Raw genomic sequence first — 26,603 nt, forward strand, 5'->3', positions numbered from 1 at the left:
CATTTTCAATTCTAATTAATCATTTGAATCACATCTCAGACTAGCACATGTAATATAAAATAATTATTTTATTCAGATCAATGAATTTTTCAGAAAATAGGCTGAAAATTACTGATCCCCATTTGAGACATTCAAGCTATAAGAAAACAACTGCATGTTTTGACGATAATCATTTCTCTAGAAATATTTGAAATAAATGTTCATTGAGTACATTAATAAGTAATACAGTGAATGCATCAACCTCATTAAAATATTTCAAGGAAACTTGTTTATTTGAGGAAAGGATACAGGTAATTCCATTCTAGAAATTACCTTTTTTATTAATCTATTTTCTGCTATATGGAATGCAAGGATAAATTAGAGAATAAAGGAGCATAAAATGAAAAGTAAAATTTTTAGTTTGAGCATTAGAGAAGGTACTAAATTCGTGGAATTTAAATATATATAAAATACCATTGGCAATTTGTAGTTCTTTCACACTGAAAAAATAATGCAATACGTAGTTGTGTAAGTGAATTCTCCCCCAAATCAAACAATTACCTTGCCCTGAATCTAATTGCTTTAATTAAACATTTTAAATTACCTACAATGTAAGATGTTGAAACAAATTTAATACTCAGTCTTTCCAGTGTATGTTTGTGCTGTACACTGCAATTTAATGGAATGGATTGTGTATTACAAGTTCACCAGTTGAATTATGAGCTGAAACCTATAATTGTATACTGTACTACTATGTCACACAAATGGCTTTGTGTCCATTTTGGTTCTTGCTCTGATACTTTCTCCTTCCATTAAACTACTGTAAACAAAGGGATTCCATGCTGACTTCAAAGACAATTCTGACTTGGGATCAGCTCCCTAGGACACTGGGGAAAATGACAAATGGCTTCTGGTTACTTGGGAAAATGTTTGTTATGCACCATACAAACATTTTTACAGATGAGATCTTTAGCTCCCTTGTACCCTATTTATTTTTCTTCATAAAATTTAGTCAAGTGAAAAGAGTACGAGACTAACTGTGGAATACTTCTTTATCTGTAACAGACCAAATATGGTGAAGAACACTAAAGTTATATCATCAGTTATGCCAACACATAAAACCTTTATTCCATATTCCAAGAAAAATAAGTCTTAGGCTCTTACAAACAGCAGTTACCGAAGACCCACTTTGTTTTAGGTCATTTATATAAGTTAACTCATTTGTGAGAAAGCATTACCTTGCAGAGGCAGAAATTTAGGTCAGTGAAGTAAAATAATTTGTTTATAATTTAAGGTGACATTGGGGTTCAAATGCATGTCAGTCCCATTCTGAAGCCTACCCCATTTTTGACTATACTGCTCTGCCCCTTAGAACTTTTGTTTTAGAGATAGCAACTTTGGGGTCTGGAGAGGTGCATGTTTTGCACATGTAGAGATTGGAATTGGGCTTTTCCTCTCCATGATCATTGTGTATTTGCATGTGAAGGCACAAATTAGAAGATCAAACATTTCTGATAATCATAGTAAAACATTTATTCCCCAGATCCTGAACCCTGATATGGCTTAGATTTGAGACATTCAGATTTTTTAAATGACATGTAAACCCTATAAAATAGCACTTCCTTAGAAATAAGCATAAAAGAATGTACTGCATATTTCAAACATGTGACAGCAACAGGAACTCAAAAGAGGATTGATTACTCATTCCAAGTCCCTGAGAAGGTTCGTGATGCTACAGTAGCCCAAACATTATGCTAAATTCTTCCTTCAGAAAGATTATTTTTATTTTGGTTGGCTTCATACACTAAAATATTTGAGAATAGAGGATATACAAATGTTGGAATATCTTGCTGCATATATATATATATATATATATATATATATTCTACTCTGATGAACTTCTGTACAAAAATAAGCCTATTTTGTCTTCCACTAAAGCTAAATTCCATATCAAAATTAAGTGTGTGGTATACTATGAACAGTATTAATTATTTTGCTAATAGTAAAATTAAATTTTCAGAAATTATAAAATACATTCTTCCACAACAGTAAAATTTTTATATACAAAGAAAATAAAAATGGGGTTGTTTTTACCTTTTTGGATGAAATTTTCATTGTTGTTACAGGAGCACGATTCTAAAAAAGTTAGAAAAACATTGTTAGTTGCTCAAATAATCCTTAAAACAGATTTTACATTCAAAAACTTTTCTTGTTTCTGTTAAAATTCAAGAAATCATCATTTCTCTCTATATGCACATATAGTTTCAAAGTTTAGCAGTAATTGTCTATAAAGTACATTTCCTCTGCTTGGAATAAGGACAGATTTGTTACACAAATATAGGCCTAAACTAAAAAAAGTGGCAATTATAACACATCTATCAATATAGTCATTAGAAAAAAATGAAAATTTGAGAAATTTCAGAAAACTGAAAAAACTGTATCTTGGAATATTGAACACAGCGCATAACTCAGGATTGGATCTGGGTACTTGGGGTGGGGGGCTGTGGAATGGTACCCCTCCTCAACACAGCACTTTGCATAAGATACTATTGTTCAGCTGCCAAATGTTGCTATGCCAAGAAGTATTTGCCTGAGCCATACTTATTCTCTTTGTTGAATACAAAGAAATATTGTTAGGTAAGGTCCTCTTTTGATAAATGTGAATTAGTGAAAGAACCTAAGAGTTATCTGAAATAGTCATCCTTTCTGAAAGTTCCTCTATTCTTAACTTTACTTCTTAAACATTATTAGTTCCTTTTAAAGATTAAAAATTAGAGTCGTGATAACCTGATAAAGATGTGTGAAGTTTTATTTGAATAAGTCAAGTGACAACACACTGTCAAAGTCAACTGTGCCCATAATTATTTCACTTTCTGGAGTTGTGTGTTCCTACAAACATTTTAAAAAGAAAATGGTGATATCTTTAAATACTCAGTTGCAACAGATCATGACATTCATTCAGAAATATACACACATACAAAACAAGTTTTGCAATTTATATCCACCTAGGCAACTACTAATAGTTGTACCTCCAATTCAAATTAAGTTTAGGGAAGTTGGACATATTTTCAGAAAATATTCTGAACAGAGGATTAAAAAATATATTATGGTTCTGCGCTCTTTAAAAACAAAGTGCCTGGTTTTTACATTGAGTTTCCTGCAGTATATCAGTGTAACACTTAGCTAAGGAATTTATTTCAGTTTAAATGTATTATTTCCTCAAGTGCCCATCACAGTATATCATACACACCCAATTATTTTCACCTCACCTCAGAAAATGTGACACAAACACCATGCTGAAGACAGTAACTGTATTTGGTAACTGTTTCTCTCAATTTAGCCATATCAATCACTGGCACACGCATCCAGAAGGAAGCTCAAACTTCTTTAGTCTCTCTTGGGTTGATGTCCCCCAACATGCATTTTGACTGACTCCATTTTTCCACTGAGAGTTTATTCTTTATGATATAACACCAGCATAACTCATAAGTAGTTAGCACATGATCAGAATAACTCTCATTTCTACGACCTTTCCATAGAACATATGTAAAACTCAATTAATGTTTCCTTATTATCAAACTCACTTAATTAATGTTTGTGTCAAACTCACTTAATTAATGTTTCCTTATTATCAAAAAAATATATTTCAGAATTAAAAATGGAGTGCTGCAATACGGCCTTTTTGCTATTTTCAAGAAAACTACTGAATAAGGTACTTTATACTATTTTGGCCATCCAAGTTGTCCCTATTGAATTGAATGAGAAGAAATATATTATATATATATTATACGTAAAATGCAGTTTTGGTTAATCCAATGAAACAATCAATTTCTTTACAAAGCAAGGCATAGAAAAGGCACTTAAATGCACATAGTTAATATTTTATGAGCATAATTTTAATGCACTAACCACAAGGAACCTTATGCCAAAGTTAGTCTAGCATTAAAAATTGTAACCTTAATAACATATTGGGAAATTGCCAGAATTCCTCAGTTTCTGTATTTGATTTGATTTTTAAAATAGTTCTTCATATTTAAAATGTGTTAGTAAAATCTAATATCATTGTATCTTGATCACTTATGTGCTTATAAATCCAATATTTTTAGTGACTGGGGGAATATATATTAAGTTAATACATTCTGAGTCCACTCAACAAAGCAAGGCAACTTACTGGACTAGCAATAGGCTGCTCCCAGGGGCTTTGAAGTGCTATTTTTACTCCAGTATAGGCTGACTCTGCTCTTTTGGTGTCCGTGGCCATTGTTTCTTAATTGGTTTAGTTGGAAATAGAAGTTTGCTGTAGGATTGATTCCATACCAAAGTTTCTTTGAAATCCTCTGGCTGTGCTTTACCCATCTTTCCAAATCAGGTAGGAGGGACCACTTAAACTGCAATGACCTATACTTTAAGGAGAGAAGGATTTGCAGGACATAATGTACCAGCTCTCCAGGCTCACAGACACATAAAGAATTGGCACTCTGCCCTCAGTAGGTTACATCTTACAGGACTGAATCTTCTTCTATGTGCCTTTTTTTTGTTGTGTTTTCTTTTTCTTTTTATCCCAAATTCAAGGACAAAGAGAGTAATACAATGCAATCTCAATTTCAGACAGAACATGAAGTTTTAAGAGACAACATTTGTTTTATTTAACTAGAGTGACATTTGAGTTGAAAGCAATAAAATAAGAGAAAACAGCAGTTTTTCTTGAAGTTACTGGCTAAAAAAATATGAGAAAGTTTATCTAACAGTCAATAATGTGGAAGAATTTGGGTCTCGGTGGCTTGTGAAGCAAATGATAAAAGCCCTTTCATGGCAAATCTTCTAGACCTTGACCACAAGAACTCATTTTTCAAAAATAATGATGACCACAATTCTTCAAGTTGTGACGATAGCTAAAAAACTAATTCTTTTATGCTAAGATAACTTAAAATGTTAAAAATTACTTCAGAAGAATATTTGTTATTTCTCATTTTATCTGGTGTTTCTTACCCTCAAAACTTTATAACATTCATTTATTTGATCTTTTATCAATTTTTTTCCCTCCCCAAGTGATTGTAAGATTAAAGAGTTGCATTTATCATGCGTGTGCTGGGGCTAATAGAATAGATGTTCAAACCTTAAAGACTTCCAACTCCTCCAGAATGAGCTCACCGCTGGCAGAGCTGTTAGAAGGAAGAACAACAACCTTCTGCACAGTACCTCGATCTAAATCAGAGAAAGAAACAATGAGGTGTAGGAAACAAAGATATTTAGACATAAGACTACTACTGGCTTAGAATTTAGAATATTGTGTATGTAATTACTTAGTCATCAAAAAAGAGATTACATACATTGAGCTATTACCATTTTCTGATTTCATTATAAATCTCATATGTTTAAATTGAGATTATGGAAAATTCAAAAGGAATTAATAGGAACACCTTATATTTTGCACATATTTGGTATAGTCATAATTATGAGAGAAGAAAGGAATGTCCAAATGTCTTATGAAGTTCAAAGTTCTGTTTCTGAACCAAGTGTGTGTTCTTGAAATAGTAATACATAACTTTAACTTTGGCCCTTAAGAATATTACTCCTCCTAACCAACATTATAAAGTGACACTCTCATATTTTTGTTAAAATTGACACATAATGGTTTGATTATCGGAGAAAAAATTACTATGAATGAGTTTTTATAATAATTTTATTATAAATCATTAGTTACTAGAAATTGACATTTGACCTGTAGCGGTGAGAGATTTTAGACATGGTAAAACGTTTCACTCACAATTCAAAATAATTTTCAAAGCAGAAACATAGCTATGGCTTTATTTCAGATGTGGACACCTATTCATAGAATAATTCTATGATTTTCACAATTATCTTTATCAGTTGGGAATGTTTCTTTGGGTATTTTTAAAATATAGGGAAAATTTCAAAATTACATGAGACGAATAAACTTAAGCAAATAAAAAACCTACTTGTATTTCTCAATTGTAGATTGCCAAAAACAGAGACGCCCAAATAAAGGTACTATATACAGAAAATGTTACTTATGTCAAGATTTTTTTTTTTTTTTTTTGTGCGGTACGCGGGCCTCTCACTGTTGTGGCCTCTCTCGTTGTGGAGCACAGGCTCCGGACGCGCAGGCTCAGCGGCCATGGCTCACGGGCCCAGCCGCTCCGCGGCACGCGGGATCTTCCCGGACCGGAGCACAAACCCGCATCCCCCGCATTGACAGGCGGACTGTCAACCACTGCGCCACCAGGGAAGCCCTATGTCGAGATTTTTAATTAAGATTGTTTCATATGTAACATAAGCATTTTCTAAACATATAATTATGCCACTCTACCAATCACTTAAATTTTAGGTTTAAAAGAAGCTAGTTGAAATTTAGCAATGTGGGGTTAAAGCAAATTTGTGAGTGATCTGAGAAAGTAAAACTATATTTCCTCACCAAAATATGTTTCCATTAAAATAATTAATGAGCTGCTTCATGAATATCAAGTCATCACTGTTAAAGTATGAGCATATAACTGTGAATTTATAATTTGGATAGGCACATTATCATCAACAGATACTAAAACATTTTCTAATTCTGTTGAGAAATGTCACTAAGAAGAGGTAACTTGAACTGAGCTGTACAGGACTTTACAACTAGGAATCATTTAGTGATGAATACCAATACCACTAATCTCAAGTCTCACATCTCAAGCTGGGCGACCACACAGGCAAGCATTACTCTAACATATAAGATCCTATTTATTGTTTATAGTTTCTATTTTATGAACCTAACTGGAAGATAAAATAATTCATAATAAAAAATAAACTCTACTTTAAAATTTTACCAACTAACAAACTAAAAAATTAAAACCTACTAAATAATAATAAAAATCTTTATACAGAAAAACGACAGAGATTTTGCCAGAACAAGCCTTGAATCTTGTGAGACTGCGAAGTTTAAGTACCTGATCTTTGAAGTTTCAAACTACGCTCTGTAATTTAAAATTCTCTTCTTAAGCCATACTCAAAAATAAACAAAAATCCTAATGATTGGCAGGCTCTAGGTGTAATTAAGAAACTTGGAAGTTTCTCTGTTTCACCATTCAGCTTCCTAAGAATTAGCTCTGTACCAATCTGTACTATTTTCTTGGAAGATAATTAATGCAGGTATGAATTGGAAGCGAAAAAACATTTGGGGATATGGTGCCATCACAATTGAAAATGGATAAATGTGATTGAAGGTGTTCCCCATTTTCTATTAACAATTCATCACAAAGAACAGTGTAAACTTCGACAGGAATAGAATATATCAAAAACCCTAAAATTAAAGCCTTGACATTATAACAGCTAGGGCAGGATTTGTGTGGTATTGTGTGTGTGTGTGTGTGTGTGTGTGGTGTGCCTGTGTGAGTGGGTGGGTGAAAGATGAGGGCATAAAACTATCTTTGTTTTAGGTCATGTTATCATAAAGATCACACTCTTTTTTTAAGTCACAACAGCGTTTTATGGTTCCCTGCTGAAGCTTGCAAGGATCACTGCCATTCTACATGACAGCAATGACCACTTCTTGAGTAGAGACTGAGCAGAAGCAATGTATAACCACAGCCCCAAATAAAGCTGCATGAGAGGAAATCTTGATTACAGGAGTTCCCAAAGATAAAACTATCAGCTTTGAAAATAATTTTAAGTATTCTCAAATGAGAGAAATGGCTACTTTTTTACCTAACGTTTTAATTAACTATGAGAATATTATTCTACATAAATCATCATTTCTTCTGAAAAAGCCCACAACAATCATATTTTATTCATGCCATTTATAAAATATTACACAAAGAGCAGCTATAAAAATGGGCTAATAAAAAGACAATGCAAAACTTGGTTTTGACTCATTTGAAATGAAAGAACACCACCTTTATTTATTGTTTGCCTTCCTATTTTAGTCATTTTTTGTTTTGCTGGTAATGATGAGTAGATTTCTCTTTAAAAAGTAAAAAAATAAAAATTTAAAGGTTAAAAAATATATTTTTCTACCTAGTAAAATGTCAACTTATCTGAAATTCTTACAGAAATATAAGTAAATTTAAATATTGGTAATGTTTCTACCTCAAAATCAAGTTTAAATAAAATCATAGAAATGCAAGATCCCCACAGTGAAACAAATATTTATTGGATGCCTACTATGTGCCTGGATCTATGATAAAAATATATCATTTCAAGAACGTAAATATGCATTTTAATTCCTTTACTTTTCCACATTTAGATTTGAATTGGTACTTTATGAGGTAGCGTATCTGCAGAGTTCTTCATTACACTGGTTCAATTTTCATCAGTGTGTCACAAATGAACATATTTGTTCTCATACTACATATTAAAGTTTTTTATACATAAATTAGAAGTCTCAAATTTGTGGATTCAATATGAATGGAATAGCTTTAGATCCTTGTGAGAATCATCACTATTAACAGTTGTTAATTGGATTTTATGAGACCTTGAACTTTTATAATTTGGGGGGGGGTCTTCTTTAAGTAAAATAATACATAAACACAAAAACAGAGTTGTTTGGACCTTTCCCAAACAGTTATAAATGAGGAATTCTAAAGTTTCTGGTAAGTCCACCTCTGACAATTAGCCTAGTTTTCTAAAAAAAGAAAGTTTCTATAAAACTGGACAATGATACTTTCTTTAAATTGAAGAATCTCTAATTATCCAATGAAATCTCATCTACAATATCTTATCACTACAATTTTATTATCCAAGATCAGTTTTTCACAAGTTAGCAAAAGGCTGGAAAATTCTTCTTTAGTTGAATGCAAATAGCTCTACCTCCCTGTTTATTTTATCCATTGGCCTTTCTTCTACAGCTGCCAAGAATATACAGTACTCAATCTCTTTTTCACATCTCTCCAAGTGTATCTTTATACCCTCCATACTCTGTTTCTCTGGTCTAAGCATGAGCACTCTATTCAAGTAAATCTTATTCAAATTCAAAATCAGATATTTTTACCTGCCTTTCTCTGAACACCCTGCAGTTTGGGATTATCCTATTTAAAATGTGGTGCTCAGAATTATACATGACTATGCAGTTTTTTTACCACAATGCAGACCTCACTGAAGGGACTATTTATTTATTTATTTATTTTGTGGTACGCGGGCCTCTCACTGTTGTGGCCTCTCCCGTTCCGGAACACAGGCTCCGGATGCGCAGGCTCAGCGGCCATGGCTCACGGGCCCAGCCGCTCCGCGGCATGTGGGATCCTCCCGGACCGGGGTACGAACCCGTGTCCCCTGCATCGGCAGGCGGACTCTCAACCACTGCGCCACCAGGGAAGCGCTGAGGGGACTATTTAAAAGACACAGCAGGAGTTCTAGTTGATCAACGACTTAGGTGATTGGTCAGGATCTCTAGCACTTGGACCCTCATAAACAGAGATCCCAACTGTACTGTACACATTTACAAGGCTCTACTCTAGACGTCTTTATATTTCTGCTCCTCTTACAAACTGCCAGACTCCCACAATCTCCAGTTCAGAGTCTCAAGAGGCAGATTTAATTTGGTCCAATTTAGTCATGATGAAGGCACACTGCAAACTGTGGCTTGGTGGATAGATCAGTTGTCAAGTGCTAATGTGTCATTTCAATCAGTTATGGCACCAGGAAGGAGCCAATATATATATCACCCATGGTTGCCCCTTAAATTGGCCCATGTTAATGGGAAAATTTCTCTCAAAATGCAGTCATGGTAGACACCTTTGGTTTCTTTTCTAAACATACTCACAAAACCTCAGTTCCATATATAGAAAATACTTTTGAGGTATCCTTGGGATGAACCATTCACTACTAAGTAAATAAAAGGACTTGGGTTGTCTTCCACCCATTTTTACTCATTGGTTCAACAAGAAATTACTGAGTACCTTCAGTATGTCAGGCACTATCACCAGTATGAATGCAAAGATAAAAGGGCATGGCACTCAAGAGCTCACAGTCTAGAATTTACAGGGTTTTTTTTTTATGGTTTTTTGAATAGTGTGTTCGCACTAAATGTTAGTCATTGAAAAATATTCATTCCGGAATGTCCATAAAATTCCCAATTACTTATGTCTACATAAAGCCATCTCTGAACCCTTTAGCTTGAAGATGATAATATATATAGTTATCAAATACCTTCCTTCTGGCGGTAGTGAGAATGGCATTCCTTGAATATATGCAGCATAAATTCTTTTTGCTTTTGATCTGCAGAATTGGGATATAGCTTATATTTCCTTGGGAAAAGCACCTTGCCTACAATATAGTTACAGTTTGCTTGTGTGCAAATGTAAATAATAATTATAACTTTTGTAATGGATATCTGTTACTAAGGTCTACCTAGAATCACTTCCCCTTTCTTGGTAATAACACCCTGAGACATCTTTTGGAAACAACACCTCTCTCATTCTCAGTCTACATGGTTAAGGAGTGGAGTATCTCTTTCAGCCCCAGGGAGATGCCATGACTTAGGCCTGTGCAATTAGAACATCTCTTTGCCCCTATGATTCATGCAGGAGTGGGCATAGAAACAAGTCAGGGCCTAGCCCTCCTTGGGAATTAGATAGGTGGGAGCCTCTTTCTTTCTGAGATCAGGACTGTTAAAGACTTGTAAATTTGGAGGTGCTGAGGCCATCCCTGCTACCACATGCACAGACTCCATTTGAGAATAAAGAGGAAGGCAGAACTGAAAGCTGGTAAGATAAATTCCTGAAAACATCCAATTAGCACAAATTCAGCTATATCTGAGGCTGCCTCCTGCATTTCCCAGTTGAACACACAAAAAAAATTATTATTCTTTAACTAGTTTAAGTAAAGCGTATGGTCACTTTCAGTTGAAAGAGTTCTGACTAATAAATCTAAATGAATAATACATGCAAATTGCTTAGTATGATGTCTAGTGCATAGTATACCCTCAATAAGTGCAAATTATTTTTTATTTGTAGCTCGACCACTTACTAAACTTTTGACATTATTGGAGTCACTATTTTTTCTGAACCCCAATTTTCTTATCTATGAGATATACATAATAGGCATGCCTTGAATACATTAAAGCATTGTGACATGAATCAAGCAAGACACATCTTATAAGTGATTTGCATAATGTAAACTGATATACAACGATAGCATAGGAGACTCACCAACCCATATTAGTGCTCTTAATTTTCTTCTACTTCATTGACTCTTTAAAGAAAATTCCCCAGACAAACTTCTTTCCTGTATTATATATTTTATAACATCTAGGTGTTCTTTTTCTTTCTAGTACAACAGATCATAGCAATACTATCCTTAAACCTTACCACTGTCTCCAGATGAGAGAACAGCTTGCATTTATAGCACAGTATAAACAAGTGATGAAACATAACTCATTGCCTGCAGGTCATTTGAACAGTGTATGTGTATCTGTCTACTGAGTCTCCTCTAAACTAGTCCTTAGAGGTTTCCCTAGAAACTGCTCTGCCAAGCTGTCTGCTTGCCCTTGGGCTTCTGGCTGCCTGGGGATTTGGGAGAACACTGCCTCCTTAATCAGATTTAGTCAGTCCCTTACCCCTGGTTGTTATTCTTTAAAAATATTCTAGTCAGGGTTGGCTTCATGGGTGTTAGAGTTGTTCAGTCACACATATTTCTGTGGTCAGAAGGATTCATATTTAGTTTAATGCTTTGTTGTCACCTCCTTGAAATTCTTAATAATTTTAAACAAGAAGCCATGAATTTTCATTTTGTAGAAGGCCCTGCAAATTACGTAGCCAACCTTATTCTAGGTGTTGGTAATTAAAGCTAGCAATTTGTACCAGCTAAGGAGGGACCTCATTCAATTTAGTAAAGACAAACATACAAATTCCAAAGTCATATACTTAACTGTTTCCTCCTTTTTCTCAATCTTCACTATAGTGTCTCTAAATGTCAACCTAAGCAGCCCTTTGCATGACTTCAGAGGTTAATTATTGCAGGAAAATCAGTTCTAGTGTTTATTAGTTAAAATTAGTATTATCTAAGATAAAATCACTATATTTGTTAAATAACAATACTTTTTTAATTATAGTTTTCTGCACCAATTTGTTTATTAAAATTAAGAAATATATTATAAAGCCAAAAAAGAACTGCAAAAGCTCTGTTTGGCAAATGAAAGCTTTATAGACAATATAGGGAAGAATGAAATGACTAGATACCTTACATTGTTAGTTTCTATAATTAGACCTTACCAATTGGCTGCTTTAGTTCATGTTAGTTAAAATATATATTCATAATAGATTTCTTTTTCCTGTTAGTTTATCAAACTGCTGCTACATTCTTTTAATAATATTTTTTAAAATTTGAGAATAAAACTGAATCTTAAGTTTATAAAATCTTTATTAGTAGTTTACTGAATACACCTTTAAGAGGTGGCAATTCTATTCATGTATGACCCCCCCCTTACTATATATATATATAGCATATATGTATATGTATATATATTTCTAAACTAGGTCATTTAGCACAATTTCTCACACTTAGCAGAGCTTTTCACACTCAATAGGTTAACTAAATGCTGTGATGTTGACACCTGCAGCTTCAGCCCTTGGGCAGTTAGAGCCCTAGTTGGTCATCAAAGGCATCTCAAGTATCTCTATTTGAAGGGAGGTCCTTGGAAAGACAGTATCAACAAATGCTATCTATTCAGCCTCTCCCTGAGTGTGATAATGTTAAAAAGTTTGTAGGAAAAAAAAAAAGTTGGTAAGGTTGAATAAATTTGGATAGTACTAGATTAACCTAAGTTAAATAGGTTTCTTTGCTCTTTACTACAGAACCTTTCAGAACTATAAAATACTTTTCCACATTGTGAGGAAAATATAATATTCAGTGACTTTCAAGTTTATTTGCTGATACCATTAATTTCATTTGACTCCCAAGCACCTAGCACCCTTTTAGATACCATGTTCTTTTAGATACTCTTAGATAATCTTTTAGATTATCTTTTAGATTATCTTTTAGATACTCTTAGATAATCTTTTAGATACTCATGCTCTTTTAGATACCATGTTCTATTATACAAATAGTTTCTCAAAGTGTTGTGTTCAGTCCACCTCATTAAAAAAATTAGGAAGTTTCCAAAAAATTTTGATGTTGATTCCCACGTCAGATCACAGATTTATAATTTTTAAAAGTGCTAATTTTAGGGCTTCCCTGGTGGGGCGCAGTGGTTGAGAGTCCGCCTGCCGATGCAGGGGACGCGGGTTCGTGCCCCGGTCCGGGAAGATCCCACATGCCACGGAGCGGCTAGGCCCATGAGCCATGGCCGCTGAGCCTGCGTGTCCGGAGCCTGTGCTCCGCAGCGGGAGAGGCCACAACGGTGAGAGGCCCGCGTACCGCAAAAAAAAAAAGTGCTAATTTTAAATAAGCTTTACAAAATAAATATATATCTGTTCAAACATTTGAAAATCACAAAAGATGAACATGTACTGAAAAAGCTACTAAATTCATTTTAAAATATCTATTGATTTTTAATTTTTTTCTGCCTAAGTTCAGCTAAAATAACATATTTTCTCTGAATATATAAAATTAATGACTTATCTGGAATGTACTAAAATATTCTGGGAGTGTCCCCAAGCAAAATTATAATAAAAAGTTTCAGATATTTTGAAAATCATACTGTATATGATTTGTATGTAAAAGTGTACATGTATGAAAAAGTATATATATTTAAAAAGTGTATATACATATACATATGAAATTACAAAAATACCCACTTAATCTCCAAACATTAAAATAATGTTAAACCTAGAGCTGGTATGGATATAAAGAAATAGGTATTTTCATACACATTTGGTAGAAATGCATTCTGAAAAATCTTTCTGGAGGGCAATATGGCAGTTGGTCATGATTTAGTAACTGATACTAGAATATCCTTTTTGTAAGAAACAACTATAAAACTGGATGAGTTATATGAGACAATTCTTTCTAGGTAATGGATAACAGATAGTACAAGACTAAAAGAAGAAAAAAATTCACAAGGTGGTCTTCATGATTACCCCACTTTCTGCCTGGGAACAATTTCTCAACAGAGGTGCAGAGAGCAGGTGTCCAAGTAGTGCAGAGTAGTCCCACTGCGATGAGAAGGCAGGTATGAGAATTTAGGGCAGCAGAAGCAAATTAATTCTCTGGCACATGGTATCAGAGAAAGGGAGGTGTCCAGAAAACGGGTTCTAGAAGGCCATGTGAAAATCCCCTGTGGGTCTATGGCTAATTCCTGGGCTATACATTTGCAGGATGACACTCCCAAAGCTTAACAGATTGCAACTCCTATTAGGAGTATGGAACAGACAAATTATGGGTGCAGCAGCTCTGGAGAAGAGCAATCCTGGTTTAATTGGAGCTCTGGCTCTATTAGAGTAGACAGATTGCATTAATACCTTGTTAAAAATCCTGACATCCAGCTGACACAAGAAGGTTGACCCTATAAGAGTAAGCGTCACATTCTAGAGTTAAGAACTACGTTAGGTCTGCCCTAACACAACTTGTAACCAAGATCTGACAAGAATTACAAGGGAGAGAGTTTGGAGTTTGAGTCCTGCTAAATTAGAATGCTTGAGCACAAGAATTTTAACAGAGAGTAAAGCAAGTCTAAACAAATTCAAGGTGATCAACTAATAATTGACTGCTTGAACCTAAAGGCAAGTTATTATCTACAATGTCCAGTATCAACAGCAACAAAAATTATTGTATGTGGAGAGAGAGAGAGAGAGGGAGAGAAGAGGAATGAATACATGAGTGGTTAGTCTTCGGGAAGAAAAAGAACTTAACACTATCCAACATGTTGAACTTAGCAAGCAGAAACTTTAAAGCAGCTATTATAGCTATTATAACTATGTTCAAAAAATTAAAAGGAAATCAGAAATGAAAAGAAGTTATGGTCTTAATGAATGAACAGACAAGAAAAATTCAGCAAAGAAATAAAAACTATAAAAGTCAAATGGATATCTTAGAACTAAACTATAATAACTAAGATAAAAGATCAATTTTATAGACAATAGCAGATTGGGGTTGAAAGAAGAAAATCAGTAAACTTGAAGCCAGATCAATAGAAATTATCCAGTTGCAAGAACATAGAGAAAAAAACTGAAGATAAACAGAGTCTTTTGGGCATGCCTAATATATGTCTAATATATGTGTAATTAGAGTTCTGAAAGGAGAATAAGGAGAGACTGGGGAAGAAAAAACTATATGAAGAAATAATGGCTGAAAATTTCCCAAATTTAGTGAAAAATAATATGTTGTAGATCTAGGAATTCTGTGAGACCCTAGCTAAATAGATATAAAAAGAGCCACGCACAGGCACATTATATTTAAATCGCTGAAAACAAAACTTATAGAAAGAAAACTTCGAAAGCAGCCAGAGAAAAAAAGACATTATGTCATGAGAACAAGGAATATAATTATTGCTGACTTTTTATTACAAACAATGGAGCCAGAAGATAATGGAGTGACCGTTTTTTAAATACTGAAAGAAAAAAAGAGTTAACCCATAATCTTATACCCATTGAAAATATTCTTTAAATAGTAAGATGAAATCAATCATTTTTTAGATAAATAAAAGCTGGGAAATTTTGTTGCCTGCAGACCCCCTTTATTTGAAGAAATGCTAAAGGATGTCTTTTAGTCAATGGAAATAATACAAAATAGAAACAGGTTTATAGGAAGAATAAAGAGAGTTAGATATGACCTCTTTCCATTAGGGCTGATTGGTTTGTAGATACGTTTTGGAACTTCTGCAGCCATTTGTAAACATGAGAAAAGTTAACCTAAGAACAAAGCTGATCTCTGCTCCCTGCTAAGGAGGACAGAGCCAAAAACTCCAAAGAAAGAAGCTGGGGTCCTGGTCAAACAACATGTAAAACCACTCTACAATTGTGTTTTTCAGTTTTGTGAACCAATAAATCTGTAACAAAATGTAAGTAATAATATTTATGAGAATCTTAAGTGACAGTAAAATAAAATATCCCTCTCTTCTCTCCCAAATATGCCAAGCAGAGCTATTTGTGATATCTTACAGGGTAAAAAAATAATTAGTGTATATATAGTATAATCCCTCTGTATAAGTAGTGGGTTACACTAAATTTTTAATATGGGCTTATAATCTTTTTTCTGCAACTCTAAATTTCAAAAGTTTTTTTTTTTTTTTTTTAAGTGCTTTGGTGGTAAAATCTGCCCTGACTTGAACTCCTTTGGTCACAAAATTTGACCTGCACTTACTTAAGGCTATTTATGGTCTTTATTTATTACACTTGGTTTGAAGATTTCTATGTTTCACTGTAGAAATAGTACTGTGCATTTCACTGTGATCCAAGGTTCTACAAGCCATTTTATCTAATATATATGTACACATTACCTTGTCCTATTCACATACTTCTTAATGCTGAAATACACTTGGTTTCAAATTACGGAATACAAGCTAGGATTGTTTTTTCTTTTCTTTTTCTTTTTTTTGTTCATCTATTTCCCTGATTAAAAAACATTTAGCTCACGCAATAAAAAATAATAATTTAAGAGATATAATTAAGTAAAGCTATAGATCGAAATAATGTTCTGGTTATTACTAAAAAGATAAAGTAGAATGTAAGTATTCAGAAGTAAACTAAAGCTACTGTATAATTCAGGACACTGCTATTGAGTCTGCCCAACATCAGTTACATTAGAAGGAATACAACCAATTAGTACTGTTTCACCATATGCTGAACGCTGAGTACACTTGTAACTGCGCTCTATGATGGTTCTCTTTTTGCAGTTAGCTCTCAGGAGTAGATAAGCATTGCTTATTAACAGCCCAGTGAATGGCAGTTCCGACACCACTACTGAAAAAAAATATACCTATTTCCCCAAACCTACAATAGTGTCCTCTATTCTTATCCATTCTGGTTTTATACTGGAAAATGGTGTAAACTTGAGCAAATCTGCCTCCTGTAAGCCTTTTTATTTCTCTATAAAATGTGGATATAGTATTTGCTTTACATACCTGACAAGGCTGTTCAAGATCAAAGGCAAAAGTCTATGTGAACCTTCTTTGTAAACTCTACAGAGATTATAATTTTTCTCTTAGTGTTCCGAAATTGTCATTCCTCATTGTCACTCTTTACCTGTTACATAAATTACTTACTGTTCTTATATACCAGCGCTTTACTTTTATCTATAATTTCCAAACAGAAGAAATGCCTCTCATTTATTAAAGGCAAATTCATCTATGGTCTGTCATTAAAGGTTTTGTTTCCTTTCTGCTTTTCCTAATACAGTGTACTCAAATTTAAGTAATGCTGTAAAATAATTGTTGCACATATTATTCATTGCCTGTTTCCTCCCACAAGAATATGAACTTTATAAAAGGTGAGACACTTGTGTATTTTTTTCACTGCTTATTTTTGGTGAATAGAATAGTATCAGGATTTGCAATAGAAATTCAAAAATATTTATGTATGCACAAATATACTTATATATATGCATATTTATATTCATAGATATGTATGATTGATGTCAATAAATATGTATCTACTGTATAGATACTTGTGTATATGTACCTGTTGAGTGCTTACTAATTTCTAGGCAGTACATTCAAGGTTTTATACACATCATCTCATTCAATCTTTAAAATACATCCATAAAGTAGGTACAGTTAAGAAAACCAGGCTTAGAGATGTTATATAATTTGCTCAGGTCATATAACTGGTAGATGATACAGAGCAGAATTTAAACATACGTCCTTTGAAGTTAAAGCATGTTCCCTAACCCTTAGCCTAGAATTTATCCAAGAATAACTTATTATAACTATTCTAACAAGTTATTCTGTTTTTAACAAGGTTTTGGAGAAATCCTAAACAAAGTTAGAACTGATCATTATGAGAGTATCTCTGGAAATTTTAATTTCCCATTTCACACTGCCATATGTAGGACCTAGGATTTTACAGGTAAGCACACACACGCTTGTATCCATTACTGCTGTAGAAAGTTTGGGAGTTACATATCTAGATAAGCTAATCGAGAAGTAGACTTCTGGGGCAAAATTTTAAGGCCAACAATCTTACTAAACTGGCAATTTTATAAGGAGTGACTAAATTATAAGCCTTGACTTAGTTGGGGCTTACCAAAAAATCAGAATCCAGCAAAATGTGCCATTTAAAAAAGTTGACTTAATTATTTATTCAACTAAGGTTTCTGTCCTCACGAAAAATATCTAATGTATCAAAATGTGTTTAATTAAGTTACAATATAATATGTTCTGGTTCTAGAAGCTAATTTTTCCTGTAATGATTTTGAAAAATCTCTAACAGTATTAGACCAAGGGATAAATCCATCAGCATATGGTTTACTGTAGTTATTTCCTGGTGATACAGCTAAAAATAATGCTCAAATAGGGCCTCAGGAATCACTAAAATTAATGTTTTAGGATTTTGTAAATTACCAAAAGGTACATATCATGTCTCATTATCCTTCACTGCATTATATCATGAATGTTTTGTTTACATTTCAAGTTAAACAGACTTACATGCAGGTGCATGTCCTATGTAAAGTTTTACTGATTCTACACTATGAAATAACTAAATTTCCAAAGAGGCAAAATTGGAGCTAACTCTTTCTACTTAATCCTTTATCATTTGGGGAAAGAATTACTCATCTGAGATTAATGAATTTTATGGTCATTAAGTAATTTATTTTCTGCACCATTTTTACCATAAGATAGGCTGTTCTGCATTAATTTGCAAAAATTAAAGCACATACAGAAGCTGATTTGGAACATTTACCTATGTTACTGGGTGCTTGGGTAAAGAGGAGCTTTCCCCTCTTCATTTAGTCATCTCTTAATCCACCACGGACTTGCTCATGCTAACGCCTTCTTACTGCCTCCTGTTCACAACTCATTCTTTCCACTGGAATGGTTGTTTCCTCTCAAACTTCACTGGTCTTCAAGAAGACAGGCTAATGAGGAAAGGAACGTATTGCAAGGGCAGTCAGACATAACTGTGCTACATCTGATGATCTCGACCACGGCTTCTTTCCTGCCTGCTATTCTCTTCTCTCCAGATCACCATGATATTATTTCCTCTTATTCTCCTGTTACTTTCATGGTCACTTTTTCTCCATTTTCTTGGTAAATACTCTCTATTCTCCTACCGTGTAAATGAGCTCCCCAGAGTTAAATCCTTATCTGTATAGTTCCTAGACTGACCTCAAGAATTGTCATGGATTCAGCTAACACCTACATTGCTAATGACTCCTATATCTACATCTCTAGCACAGCCCTCTCTGCTGAAGTGTATCTACAACAACACCCTCTTTGACTTATCCATCTGAATGGTACACAAAATCTTTAACTCAGTGTGAGACAGACCTGGGTTGGAATTTAATTAGTTTCTAATAGCTTCATGAACATAAGCTCAGTTTACACAGTTGTAAAATGGGAATAATGATTCCACCTCATTGGGATGCTATGAGGTTTTAATGAGATAGTGTATTTTAGGTGGTAAATTCAGCTTCTAATCATAACAGGTCATAGGAGAAGACAGGTGTGCTCTTCAGAAGGAATTCATTACTTCCCAAATCTGCTTGCTGATTCTATATTCCCTTGATCAGTGAATGGTACTTCTTTTCACCCCTTTGCCAGACCATAAATCTACAAAACACGTTAGACACTTTTCTTCATCTGCCTACCCTTCCCTCATCAATTTGTTATCATCAAGTCCTTTCCTCTTCCTAAATATCTCTTGATAATCTCTCTCAATCTCTGACTTCTAATACCTGTTTTAATTTAGGCTCTCATCAATTCTTGTCTATAAAAAGCAAAAGTCTCCTAACTGGCCTTCTCTCCTCAGTCTGTAATGTATCCTCCCCACCAATACCAAACAGATCTATTTAAGTGTATCTGGGCAGTGACTGACCTACACTAAGGTGAACCCTACTAAGTCATGCCCTTGTATAACTTCTCCCCTTGAGTGCAAGTGGATGTGTGATTTGCTTCTAGGCCAAAGAATAATGCTAAATTGATGGTATGTCAATCCCATGATTATGCTCCATTGTATGAGACCCCGTGTTACCAGATTGAAGGAGCAAACAATCATGTTTTGAATGGCCAGTGGCAGGGAACTGCAGTGCCTCATTCTTGCATCAGGAAGGAACTTAATTTTTCCCAAAACCATGTGAGTTTGGAAGAGAATTTAAACTCCAGAAAGGAATGCAGTCTGGTTTACACTTTGACTGCAGCTTTGTGGGACCCTGAGCAGAGAGACCATGATCCAGGGATTAGGACTTTGGGGGACTCTTATTCTGCTTACCACATTAGTGAAGAGAAAAATAAGCATACAACTAAGTAAAACATTTATGACTCTAAACTAAATAAAACATTTATGACTTACCTCAGAAAATCCAGTTTCAAATCTTTTTGGTTCAATTCACACTACACTTCATATTCTACAATGAAACCTTTCTTTCCATTTTTGACCATTTGAATTTTTCTCAGTTCCATAAAACTTTTTTTTAAAAAAACTGGCTTCCCACAAAGACCACCCTCACAACTGACACCTGGCTACGCACCTCCTTTGGGTAGTCACATAGACAGGGCCTGGCCTGGCTGGGTAGTGGGCTGTGAGATTTTCTCCTGGGGACAAAGGCTGCCAAGTCTGCTTCAGCAAAGCTTGGCAGCACATCAAGAACAAGAACAGAGTGTGGTTATTTCTTCTTAAGATGCAGACAGAAGACTTCATAAATTAATGTCTTTAGGCTAGAAAATTTTCTTACATTCATATAAGAGTAAGGGGTTAAATGAAGGCAACATACGGATTAGGTTTGACTGTAGTTGTTTTATATTAGTGATTAAATAGTAAACGAACCAGTGATAAAGAGCATATTGTTGCCAGCTCTACTGCTGAGAGGCACTATCTCCTTGTGTGATATTCTGAAATCCTCCATATCTATCTACTGAATATGCAAAATCTATTTTAAGTAAATAGAAACCTGCAAATTAGATATATGTGTTTTGGTGAGTGCGTAAGACATTTTGGACACAGATATAAGCCCCATTTCAAAACACACAAAGATTTAGTGATATATAAAAAAGTAAGATGAAGTACTATTCCATTTCTGTACTCTACTCTCCCCCCAAAGTATTACCTCCTTCACTCCTAAATATATGGCAACTGACATAAAAAGATATCAGAATCACAGGTTAATTGGTTAATTCACATACAAATCCAGTCTGTTCCAAGTCTTTTCTGTCACCTTGAGAGATATCTCGTTCACATGTAAGACGTGGTGACAGCATGTGGATGGGCAAAAGCGAGTGATGTCATTCAAACAAAGCAAAGCTGATGCTAATGTTGAATGTCAACGCATCAGCAATATCTTCTTGACATATGTGGATGAAACATTTAATTCATAGTAAAATGAGACAATATAAATTAAATTACCTTAACTTCATAAAAGGAAAATATGTAAAGTGCTGATGGTAGATGAGGTAATTAACTTGAAGAGGGTAAATGCTCAGGATGTGAAATCAGACAGCAAGAGGTGATATTCTGGTTGTATCATACCCTCAATATCTATGTGATCTTCACTTATCTGAGCTTCTGTCAAACACGATGGAGGATAAGTGCAACTCATTCACTCATTCATTCAAATAATATCTACTGAGTGACAACTTTGAGTGATGCACTATTCTAGGTACTGAGGATATGCCAATGAATAAATCAGACAAATATCCTTGCTCTCTATGGAGTCTACATTCTCACAGTTCTTCAATGGGTAGCTATAAGCGCTGGGGGTGATTCAATAACATATCTGGAAAAAGTAAGCACTGTAAATAACTTTAATTAGCATCACTATAATAGTAATAAAATATTTCAGAAACTTGAAAAAGTACACTTATTTGCATAATAAGTAGCATACTAAATAAGTAAATGGGTAATCCAGGCAAACTAGCAACACTAAAATTTGTATAAAAATTATGTGAGATTTTATGCTAGCTTTAAAAGAATGTATCTCTGAAGAGTAGCTTAAAGGAAAAGAATTATGCTTAAAAAACTTTTTTTCAGCAATTATCCATATATTTATTTTTAACAAATTGTCTTCTTAAAGTAAAATTTAAATGAGAACATTTCTCTGTGGATTAACAATCACCATATGGGCTCTCTTACATTTTTTTCTCTTCACATATCCCTTTTGCTACTCTTCCACATGATCAAGCAGTCATCAAACCATGATTTATCATCTTTCTCCTGTCAATTCAGCCATCACTCCACTCTGTTCTATTACTATTTCCTGCTGTGAAAATCCCTGTAGAATCCTTGGTAAACTCTCAGAAGTTTCCAGATTCTGCTTTGGAAAGCAGTGAACCACAATGTTATTAAAAACCAGTGACTTATAAGGGGATTTGTTCCTTACTCCTAAGCAAAGGAGTGACACTCATGTACAGCTTCCAACTGACAGTATAGTCTTTTCTGAAGTCAAACGTACTGTTCCAGCTATCAAATTTTACATCTTGAGTAATTTAGGGAGTTCTTTAAAAAGCAAAATGCCTGGCTCTGCCGTTCATTCAGTGTGCCATTCCAAGAGCTGTGACTGCCAGAACTTGTTAGTTACTATGAAGGCAGTTATCCTGTAATGCTGCAAGGCAAACGTATTAAGGTTTGAGTCACATATGTGGGCACATACTTCAAAACTCCACACTTTCAAAGGACTTATTGGAGCCTACAGTCCAACTTAGTACTCGTCCAGTTAAACAGACGTTAAGAAGAGCATGAAACACTACACACTATATAAGAATTTTCACAAAGTAGCACACGTATTGAGCTTACATTAAAAAATCATAATGGCATTAAATCATCCTAAACCTCTAACAACTATTCACAAGAAAACTCTCACTCTTTCATCAGAAAGCACATGGCATTCTGATTCATATTTAGTGCTAAAAATGTAAATTCGACAAAACGTGTCTGAAATTGACCTAGACACTTAAATATTTTCATAACTCCAGAGGCAAAAGGAAAACAGGCAAAAATCTCTTCACTGTGCATTATAGTTGGCTTTGAACAAATAGCCTGGACGTAAGCAGTAGGTGGCAAAGTTAAAATAGAAATGTTAATCCTATGAGAACCCTTGCCTGCTGTTTTATAGCCCTTCCTAAAATTAAAAAAAAAAAAAAAAGAGTAAGGAACATAAAAATACCCATCGCCCTAAATACTAAAAACTAAAAAACAAAAAACGAAAAACCAAAAATGCTACAGAATATCAACAAATAATACCAAATTTTAGAAAGCACTGATTATAAATTACATTTTTTTCAACCTGTGCTCCTTTTTAGGGGATGTAGTAGCAGGAATGAATGGGAAAATAATTAAGTAAACTTGGTTTCTAGTTTAAGTTTTAATAGAAGAGCAGAACATTTTTTACTCAAGATTAAAGAAGATGTATTTATATGAAGCAACATTACAAATTCTTGTATTATAGCTACATATTAGAAAATAGCTTCTTTCAGAAGTCTTAATTTTTCTAAAATTATATAATTATTAAATAAAACAGGAGTCAGCAATTTTTTTCTGTAAAAACCCAAATAATAAATAATTTAGGCTCTTTGGGCTAAGCAGCCTCTGGCAACTACTCAACTCTGCTGTAGTAGCACAAAAGTAGCCACAGACAAAATGTAAATGAATGAACGTGGCTGTGGTCTAATAAAACTTTATTTGTGGGCACTAAAATATAAAAATCTTATGATTTTCACTGCTCATGTAACATTCTTCTTGTAATTTTTTTACAGTCGTTAAAAAATGCAAAACATTCTTAGTTTACAGACCATACTTGCAGAGGGCAGTGGGCTAGATCTGGCCCATGTTGTAGTTTTCTGATCCCTAGACTAGACATTGATAATGTAAACTAAGAAATAAAAGATGACAGGACAAAGCTTACTTTTCTTTCTCCCCTCCCTCCCTCCCTCCCTCCCTCTCTTCCTTCTATTTATTTACTTATAAATGTACATATGTACATACGTAGGTATGTATGTATTTATTTGTTTGTTTATTGTGTCAGCTGACAGCACACAAAAACTAATGAGGCAGTCCTAGAAGGGCGAAAAGACAGATTACCAGCCTCTCAAGCTCAGCCAGAGTAGTACACTGTAATGGACTAACTGTAACAGTTATTGGGCATTGAGCCCACACAACTACCATGGAGATTCTGTGAACTACAAATCATTCATAATAGTCAAAGCGGATACAGTTACAAGATACGTATTTGCATTCCAATGACCTGTCACATAAGTTTTTCCTATGGCAAATTTTTTGACAACCAATGTCTTCATCAAATTTCCTTAAATTCTCCATGAAGGCCCAGAAAAGGGAAGCCATGAGAGAAGCTTGCTTCATTGTGGGAATAATTGAAGCATCATTATTTATTTATAACAATTAAAGGGCTATTTTGTACTTGGGGATTTGACAACACCCAAGACATATTATATCCTTCCTAAGACATTTAGATACACAAAGCTAAGAAATCCTGGGAACAGTGACCTGTGTTTCTCCTAAGTTCTATTTCAGAAAAGGCTATTTTATTCACTTTTAGCAGCAAACAAGCACAGAGAACTGTCTCCTGAAGAAATATCACCAGAAATCCAAGATCTACTCAGGCAGAAAATATTTCATCACGATATACTGTTTGTTAGAGTTTCACGAAAGTTGAAGTCACTTTTAAAAATTACAATGTGGGGCTTCCCTGGTGGCGCAGTGGCTGACAGTTCGCCTGCCGATGCAGGGGACACGGGTTCGTGCCCCCGTCCAGGAGGATCCCACATGCCGAGGAGCGGCTGGGCCCGTGAGCCATGGCCGCTGGGCCTGTGCGTCCGGAGCCTGTGCTCCGCGGCGGGAGAGGCCACAACAGTGAGAGGCCCGCGTACCGAAAAAAAAAAAAAAAAATTACAATGTGGTTTGATATAACCATGAGGATAAGGTTCAATGGTTAAGTGAGTTACCATCTATTCAGAAAGGTGCTGTTGGCAGAGGCACTGTCATAACATGCACTTTCCAAATAGGATACAGTCTTCAAGAGACTTATGTGGCTTTGTAAGCAAGCATTAGTGATGCTTCCCACTACAATTCAAAACAGATGCCTAAATACTGTTTTTGAAAATGATACAAGTTTTTTCTTTTCTTTTTTTCATTTAACATCTTTATTGGAGTATAATTGCTTTACAATGCTGTGTTAGTTTCTGCTGTATAACAAAGTGAATCAGCTCTATGTGTATGTGTGTATATATATATATATATATATATATATATATATCTCCCCATAATTCGGCCCTCTTGCGTCTCCCTCCCACCCACCCTATCCCACCCCTCTAGGTAGACACAAAGCACCTAGCTGATCTCCCTGTGCTATGCGGCTGCTTCCCACGAGCAATCTATTTTACATTTGGTAGTGTATATAAGTCCATGCCACTCTCTCACTTCGTCCCAGCTTACCCTTCCCCCTCCCCGTGTCCTCAACTCCATTCTCTACGTCTGTGCCTTTATTGTTGACCTGCCCCTAGGTTCTTCATAACCGTTTTTCTTTTTTTTTTTTTTTTAGATTCCATATATATGTTTTAGCATACGGTATTTGTTTTCCTCTTTCTGACTTACTTCACTCTCTATGACAGACTCTAGGTCCATCCACCTCACTACAAATAACTCAATCTCGTTTCTTTTTATGGCTGAGTAATATTCCATTGTATATATGTGCCATTATCCATTCATCTGTTGATGGACATTTAGGTTGCTTCCATGTCCTGGTTATTGAGCTGCAGTGAATATTGTGGTACATGACTCTTTTTGAATTATGGTTTTCTCAGGGTATATGCCCAGGAGTGGGATTGCTGGGTCGTATGGTATTTCTATTTTTAGTTTTTTAAGGAACCTCCATACTGTTCTCCATAGTGGCTGTATCAATTCACATTACCATCAACAGTGCAGGAGGTTTCCCTTTTCTCCACACCCTCTCCAGCATTTGTTGTTTATAGGTTTTCTGATGAGGCCCATTCTAACAGGTGTGAGGTGATACCTCATTGTAGTTTTGATTTGCATTTCTCTAATGATTAGTGATGTTGAGCATCCTTTCATGTGTTTGTTGGCAATCTGTATATCTTCTTTGGAGAAATGTCTGTTTAGGTCTTCTGCCCGTTTCTGGATTGGGTTTTTTGTTTTTTTGATACTGAGCTGCATGAGCTGCTTGTAAAGTTTGGAGATTAATCCTTTGTCAGTTGCTTCATTTGTAAATATTTTCTCCCATTCTGAGGGTTGTCTTTTCGTCTTGTTTATGGTTTCCTTTGCTGTGCAAAAGCTTTTAAGTTTCATTAGGTCCCATCTGTTTATTTTTGTTTTTATCTCCATTTCTCTAGGAGGTGGGTCAAAAAGGATCTTGCTGTGACTTATGTCATAGAGTGTTCTGCCTATGTTTTCTTCTGACAGTTTTATAGTGTCTGGCCTTACACTTAGGTCTTTAATCTATTTTGAGTTTATTTTTGTGTATGGTGTTACGGAGTGTTCTAATTTCATTCTTTTACTTGTAGCTGTCCAGTTTTCCCAGCACCACTCATTGAAGAAGCTGTCTTTTTTCCATGGTATATTCTTGCCTCCTTT

At 34.8% G+C, this 26,603-nt stretch overlaps 1 protein-coding gene across 1 annotated transcript in view; it reads right to left on the reverse strand.

The window, feature by feature from the left end:
* SEMA3C (semaphorin 3C) overlaps positions 1–26,603 on the reverse strand; it is a 187,576-nt gene that overhangs the window by 23,767 nt on the left and 137,206 nt on the right. The window contains exons 13-14 of the mRNA XM_019940507.3: positions 5,096–5,184; positions 2,074–2,115 (exon numbers count right to left, since the gene is read on the reverse strand). Coding sequence (XP_019796066.1) covers positions 2,074–2,115; positions 5,096–5,184 — 131 coding nt within the window. The remainder of the gene's footprint in view (positions 1–2,073; positions 2,116–5,095; positions 5,185–26,603) is intronic.

This window comes from Tursiops truncatus, chromosome 9, assembly GCF_011762595.2.
Source record: "Tursiops truncatus isolate mTurTru1 chromosome 9, mTurTru1.mat.Y, whole genome shotgun sequence".
NCBI classification, from domain to species: domain Eukaryota; kingdom Metazoa; phylum Chordata; class Mammalia; order Artiodactyla; family Delphinidae; genus Tursiops; species Tursiops truncatus.